The 7,289-nt window shown below is 57.1% G+C and overlaps 2 protein-coding genes across 2 annotated transcripts in view; one reads left to right on the forward strand and one right to left on the reverse strand.

The window, feature by feature from the left end:
* Positions 1-505, reverse strand: part of JSRP1 (junctional sarcoplasmic reticulum protein 1) — a 2,757-nt gene extending 2,252 nt beyond the window's left edge. Inside the window, exon 1 of the mRNA XM_023538110.1 lies at positions 451-505. Within this exon, the coding sequence (XP_023393878.1) occupies positions 451-505 (55 nt within the window). The remainder of the gene's footprint in view (positions 1-450) is intronic.
* Positions 506-6,926: 6,421 nt separating this feature from the next.
* OAZ1 (ornithine decarboxylase antizyme 1) overlaps positions 6,927-7,289 on the forward strand; it is a 3,705-nt gene continuing 3,342 nt past the window's right edge. Inside the window, 1 exon segment of the mRNA XM_011372634.2 lies at positions 6,927-7,169. Coding sequence (XP_011370936.1) covers positions 7,024-7,169 — 146 coding nt within the window. The 5' untranslated portion in view covers positions 6,927-7,023.

The following is a 7,289-nucleotide window of genomic DNA, read 5'->3' on the forward strand; positions in this document are numbered from 1 at the left end:
TGGAGTCGGCCAGCCTGGGTGTCACTGTTGGTTGGAAAAGAGAGAGACTCAAGGTCAATCCCACCCTCCACCAGGCTCTGCTGAGGGCAGGTGGTGTCTGTTCCTACTGTACAGCTTGGAAAGCAGACGGGCTCAGAGGCAGCTTTCCCCGAAGGCTCCCAGCACTTCCCTGGAGGGCTGGGATCAAACTCCAACCCGTAGGGTCCAGCTCCTCCGTTTTCTGGGCTCCTGACAGACCCCTGAGGCACCAGTGAGCCTCAGGTAGGACACGTGGACAGCAGTTTAAGCCATGTAGGAGTTCAAGCTCTGGTGTCTGGAGGTGAGCCGCCTGGCTCAACGAGGAGTGTGGGGGCGGGGGCTGCGTCCCACCAGCACCCCTGTGGGCACCTCGAGACCTGTCCTCCCGGGGCCGGCCTGGGCAGGGGTCAGCCCATGCAAGGGGTTCCTCACCCGGTTGGCAGCTGCCCAGGCCTCCATCCAGCTCCTCCAGGGCCCTGGTCGTCATGGAGATGTCTGAGAAGCAGCGGGTCCAGACTCGGGCCGTGGGGCTGGCGTGGGGAAGAGGTGTCTTACATTTACCAAGCTCCTGCCGTGGGCCTAGACCTAACCTGGGGGCTCTGTGGACATGAGTTACCCAGCCCTGCCTCCCCGAGCCCTTAAATGCCCCTCTGCGTGGAGTTCCTTCACTCGGCGGATTCCGACTCACACGGAGTATGGCCCGGGCACCCTCCCTTACCCCTCAGGCCTGCCTTGGGACCTGTCCCCATCGCCCAGCCCCTCGGGGGCCCCAGCATTCCTGAGCACACAGTGGAGGCTGCTATGGCCCAGAAAGGGCTCGAGACCTCCCCACCCGCGCCGCCAAGTCACACAGAGATGAGCAAGGAGCCCAAACCAGAACCCAGGCCCCCGGCTCAGCTCATGTTCTCTGAGACCAGGGACTATTTTTATCCAGTGCCCAGGGCCCGAGGGACAGGCCAGCATGCGGCCCAGCCCCTCCCAGGCCTTTGCCCTCCTGGGGTCCCTCCGTGGACCATTCTCCCTTGTGGCTGCTGGCACCTGGTCCCCCACGAGCCCCGCAGTCTAGGAGCTGGAGCCCCAGCAGCCAGGACCAGCCTCACCCAGCCACCACAGGCCAGGGGCGGGGGAGGGGCTCCTACAGGCCTTGCAGTCCCAGCACCGGGTCCTTGTCCCCTCTCACTGCCTCTTGTCCCCACAGGCCAGAGGATGAAACGGAGGCCAGGAACAAAGGCATTGGCCAGAGGTCACGGAGCTTGAGGTCAAACTCGAGTCTGTTGGCTTCCCAAAGCCCCGCTTTTGGGGGTCCCCAGTGCCTCTGGCTGCCGGCGTTAGCGTGTCCCATCCATGAGCAGAAAGGCGACCCTTCTCCGAGGCTGGAGCAGGGCAGTGGGGGTGAGGCCCAAAGGGCAGGGGGTACCCACCCCTAGGTGTGTGGGGACAGCCACAGGAGTCAGGGGCCCCAGGGACCTCAGACATGCCCTTTCCAGACCCTAGGGACCCCCACCTCTGCCCAGGCCTCCCCCCCGCCCCACTTACTCCACAGCCGCCTTGCTGGGCCTGGCGGACGGGATGGACGGTGGCCCCTGGACAGACAGCAGCAGGTGGCCGGAGGCAGCGGGGTGGGCCAATCAACTCAGTGGCTGGAGCGGGAGGGGAGGAGGGCCGGGCACAGCTGGGGCATTCCCCGCCCCCCCCCCCACCGGCCCCTTGCCAGCAGGACCAGGCATTGGCAGAGGGGCGACCGCCCCCACGTCAGCAGGGCCGCTGTCAGGCCGGCCACAGTGAGCCTGGGAGCATTATTTCCCGTCTGAGGCTCAGAAAAAGGGGGTCCGGGGGTGACAGCAGCACAAAGAGGCATCCCCTTTGCCTTCTCTCGTGGATTTGGCCAGGGGCCTCGCGGAGGGCTCCCTGGAGGAAGAGGCTACTTTGGGGAACACCGGCCCTGTCGGGGTCAGGGGAGGCACCAGCTGAGAAGCCTCGCTTTCCTGGTCTGGAAAGCGAGGTCACTGTCTCCCAGAGGGGCGGGGAGTTCGAACTGAGTGAATGCCTATTAAACAAGCACTCGATAACTGCAGGCTACTTTAGTGTCCTGCCACCTGGTCACTGGCGTACTCTTGTTTAGTGGATCCTCACACAGCCGCTGAGCCTCACCCGGAGATATGGGAAATTATTTTATCATTGAGAAAAAAATAAAAAACAACCCTCTGTATCGAGATATGTTTCACACATCGTACAATTCACTCTTTTCAAGTCTGCAATTTAATCGTGTTTGGGACATTCACACGATTGTGCCGCCATCATCCGCCGCCGAACTCCAAAACATTCCATCGCCCCAAAGGAAGCCCAGTCCTCCTTAGCAGTCGCTCCCAAACCTCACCCCCACCCCAGCCCCTGACATCCACTCACCCACTTCCTGTCTGTGGACGTGCCTGTTCTGGACACGTCACGTAAATGGAAGCACACACCGTGTGGCCCCGTGTGTCTGGCTATTCACATACACACACGGAGTCTAACCACAGGTATTAAAAAATACACACAGAGAAAAGATCTGGTGAGGACACACCCACATCCATTGAGTTTCCTCGAAGAGCATCCATTACTCTTACATTTAGCAACGAAAATGCTGTAGAAACGAACATAAAACTTGGTGAAAACAGAGGCGTGAGCAACGTGAGGCAGGAAGTGGATGGCAGGGCAGCTGTGCTCAGCCCCAGCCTACGTCTCTTCCCCTTTTTCTGTAACGAAACCTTTGCAAAAATATTTGAACTATCACAAAGTATTGAAAAGTCTATCGAGAAGCATAAAAGATAAAAAAATATATAAATCGAGTAAAAAAAAAACAAAACGGCCTCGGGTTTGAGATAAGCCCTGTTTATCCGGCCACACCCTCACATCCTTGGGGCCTGTGTGTCTTCAAGGAACTGTCACAAGGCCACTGGCATGTTATCACCCGCCGGCAGATGTGCCCGTGGATTTGTAGCCTAATTGCAGGGCTGGAAGCCCTCCCTGGGCCCGGTTCTGCCGTGGGCTGTTTGACACATGTTCTTGTTGGCTTCTCCTTCTCCTTGCTGCTGGTTCAAGAGTTTTTGTTCCCAAGAATAACATTAGCAGAAGTGGCCAGGCTTGAAAATGGCAATGACTGTGGTAAGAGGCTAGATCCTTTTTTTTTTTTTAACTTTTCAGCATTATATTCCAAAAACTTTCAAACGTACGGAGAAGGGGAGGGAGTTTCACAGTGAAGGCCCACATACCTGCCGCCTAAATGCCGCGGGAAGGAGTATCCTGGGTTCACTGGGGTCCAACTCGGGCTCCATCCCGCTGTCTGGGGCTGCGTCCGCCTACCTCTCACCTTTTAAATTTCATTCCGAAGTCGGTTGCAGGCGGGGAAGGACCTTAGTGGACAGTCAGCGCCCACCTGTGGCTTTGTGTTTATGCGTAATTTTCATGAACTGAAATGTAAAGTCTTGACTGCACTGTTGGATGGGTTTTGTCAAACGCACACACAACGAATGTCACCCATCCAGTGACATATTCCCATCACCCCATGTATGAGTCTCTTGGAGTTGCTGGAACAAGTCGCCAATGACTCAGTGGCTTAAAACAACACATTTCTCAACCCTAGTCCTGGGTTCGGGGGTCCCACACGGGCCTCGCGGGCTACGCCCAGGAGGGGGAGGGCCTGGCAGTCCCGAGGCTCCTGGGAGAACCATCTCCGGCCTCTGCTGGCCTCTGCCAGCTTCGGAGGCGCCACATCCCTGGCTTGGGGCTCCTTCCCCTTCATCACAGTCACAGCCGGTGACACGGCCTCCTCTGTTGGTTTCCCTGACTCTGAGCCTCCCACCTCCCTCTCATGAGGACCCTGTGAGAACGCTGGGCCTCGGGGAACCCAGGGTTGTCCCCTCTCAGGGACCTTGACTCAGTCCCATCTGCAGCGCCCCCTTTGCCACCTGGTGAGGTGACATGTCCACAGGTCCCACGAATTAGGGATGAGACATCATTGGGGGCTATTATTCAGCCAACTATGTGTTGCGAGTCCTTTTTTTAAAATCATATAGTGAGACCCTCGGCCTCCCTGACCCATCCCCATGTCCAGATACCTAACCTGGCCGTGCTGATTTCAGCAGGACACCAGCTTCCATCCTCAACGTGCCCTTCCCACGCTCTCCACTGTCCCTTCCCAACAGCTCAGCGTTCACCACCTCCAGGAAGCCCTCCCTGGTGCAGCCTGCCCCCTCCTAGCAAGGCGTCTTCCATCGTCTGATTTCTCTCTCCGTCCCCAGCAAGCGCGCCAGGGCAGGCTGCCTAGGGCCGCTGTGCTGGTCTTGAGCCTTTCCCCACCATGGTCTGCTGAGCGTGGAGTGGCCTCTCTCGCTGGGTCAGCATTTGTAGGGATCCCCGGATTAGACAGAGGAAGGAGAAAAGTGACACTTGGGGGACACTGGGTGGTGTCTGGTGATATCTGTGGTTGTCTCGACTGCGGGTGCTCCTGCCGTCAAGTGAGTGGGGCCAAGGATGCTGCTCGGCCCCCCACAGTGGCCAGGATGCCCCAAGAGAATGACCGGCCCTCACGTGGACAGTGGGGCTTCACTTCTGCCTCAGCGACCCAACACTGTATGCTCCGTGACCATAACCGAGGTCCAGCAAGCCTTTCGGCCCCAGGCAACATCCAGGAGGGGCCTCTGGTCTGGCTTCGGGGTCGGCAGTCCCGGGGAGCAGCAGGCGCCTCGGTCTCTACCGCCCTCTGCACATCCCAGCACCGCACGCAGGGAGCAGAGCAGATAACCACATTCCCTGTGCCACAGCCTGGTCACCCCTGCCACCCTGGCAGCTGGCGGAAAGCTGCCCCAAACGAGAGCACCCCCCTCGCCATGAGGGAGACACGACACAGCTCCCTGCCAGAGCTGGGGGCCCTCAGACACCCTGATCCCCTTAGGTGACTTTCCCTGACATGCCCCGCCCCCACACACACCCCATTTCTCCTCCGCCCCGCTTTCCTGCAAGCCGCTTCATTTTATTTTTCACCCAAAGGCTATATTTTCCCCCCTTCCACCCACAGCAATTGCAAATTAAAGCGTACTTCGGCCAGAAACAGCACATGGCCTTCCACTGAAGCAAGACCCCTCCCCCACCCAGTGTCACGTCCTGAGGCTTCTGCTGGCTCCCCCAAACTGAAGAGGCCTGGGTGTAGCCTAAGTTCCATCCCCCTGATGCTGGCCCAGCACGCAAGTTCTCGAAGACAGCCCACTAGGCCAGTTCCGCGTGGGCTGCAAGGCTACAGTCTCCAGCCCACTGTGCTGGGGGTGGGTTGTAACATGAGTCACTGTCTGGCCTCACCCGTGGAGGGTAAGCACAGGGTGACCCAGTGACCAGAAGCCGGCCATTGGCAGGTCTGGATTCTGGACTCTTGGCCCGAAATCGCTGTTCCGGGTAAGATACTGGAAAGTTACTGAGAGGAAAAAACAGATTTCCAAACCAGAGTCTCTTTCAGCCTCAAAAATTATAAATTAAATAATAGCAAAGAGGCTAATCCTACGAATAATAGAGGACACTTAAGCACCCTACAGCGAGGTGGGCAGGAGCGAGCCCTCCCAATAAATCCCAGGCCTCTATAGAAGCATTGAAAACTATAGTTAACTAAAAGTGCATCTGCTTTAGTTTTCGCCATGAGACCCTGAGCTGCAATTCTAAGCAATGTCATCGATTCAAGATTCTTTCCCTGGGAAATTCTTTGGTTGGCCCATTATCTGCAATTGTTCCAGTTTTTGTTGAGTTTAAATAATGTATGTTATCATGCATCAGACATTTTTATTACCATCAACTAAACATTTTTATTACTTACATCGTATAAGTACTGCGTTCTACAGGGAAGGAAATGTGGGAGACACACGGGGACTCAGACACATGCTTTGCAGAGTATATTTCTATCCGTTTTGTCATCATTCAAGGTCCCTTTGCGGAAAGTTTGTGTCTCTAACCCAAATGGACACATTAGATCGGGAATTAAAGTGAGATAAAAACGAGCGGCAGGGATTGTAAAGACAAAGAAACACAGGAGTTGCGTCAATCCCATGTAACGTTTCGAGTTTCCATTTGTGCCTAAAAACGTAAAACCATGAAACAAAGTGGGACCTGTAAAGAATGACATTTTTGCTTGGTAAGAGCAAAAATTTAGTTCTTATGAGAAATGTTTCTGAATTTAACTGGTCAGATATGATAGTTTCGCTTGGGAAAAAATTTAGTTCACACACGAAATATCTGAGTTTATCTGCAAGGAGTAATATTTTTAAGTCCAAACACTAGACAAAATATTTTACTAAATTTGAATATTTTTTTTTAACATTGAAAGTTCTCTTTTAATTGTAAGTTGTTTTAAAACGTGAAAGATCGTATCCAGAAAACCATCATTGTCACCGATCATTAGGAGGTTATTACTGAATATAATTTTGTCCTATTGAGGGGGGCGCTGGGACCCCTTCCCCCAAATACCTAGGGCCTTGTCACCTCGAGCCGCTGGGGAGGGGCCTCGCTGGGGGAAGGAACCCTAGCGAGGGCGACAGGGACCACGGTGGAGACCAGGCCACCGCGAGACCCCCGGAACCTGACCCAGCATGGCGCCCCCGCCCCCAGGCCCGGTTGTGGGGGCGGGGGACGCGGGCCCGGCGCGCGCGTTCTCGGCGCCACGGAGACCCCGCCCCCTCCGCGCGCCTGCAAACGGACGTCTGCTCGAGGGGCGGGACCCTAAGGGTCTCGCCCAATCCTCGGAGTGGTTTCGCCCATCCCCTCGCCGTCCGCCAATCATACGCCGAAGGGGGCGGGCGCATCTGGTTTCCCGGCGGCCTCGCCCCCTCCTGCGGCCGCGTTCCCGACGGCGCGGGGGGCGTGGCCTGGGTGCGGCGCCTATAAAAGCGGGCGGCGACGGCGGCGCCATTTTGCGAACGGCGAGCAGCGGCGGCGGCGCGGAGAAGCGCAGCGGAGGTTTTCCTGGTTTCGGACCCCAGCGGCCGGATGGTGAAATCCTCCCTGCAGCGGATCCTCAACAGCCACTGTTTCGCCAGAGAGAAGGAGGGGAATAAACCCAGCGCCACCGTCCACGCCAACCGCACCATGCCGCTTCTCAGTCTGCACAGCCGCGGCGGCCGCAGCAGCGAGAGGTGAGCGCCCCGCCCCCGCCCGAAGATTCCAGAAGCGCCGCGCGCAGGTCGGCGAGGGGCGGCCGCAGAGCGCCACGGAAGTCCCGGGGCGCGTGATCCGCTCCTTTGTCGAGGCCACAA

This window comes from Pteropus vampyrus, unplaced genomic scaffold, assembly GCF_000151845.1.
Source record: "Pteropus vampyrus isolate Shadow unplaced genomic scaffold, Pvam_2.0 Scaffold212, whole genome shotgun sequence".
Taxonomy (NCBI): Eukaryota; Metazoa; Chordata; class Mammalia; order Chiroptera; family Pteropodidae; genus Pteropus; species Pteropus vampyrus.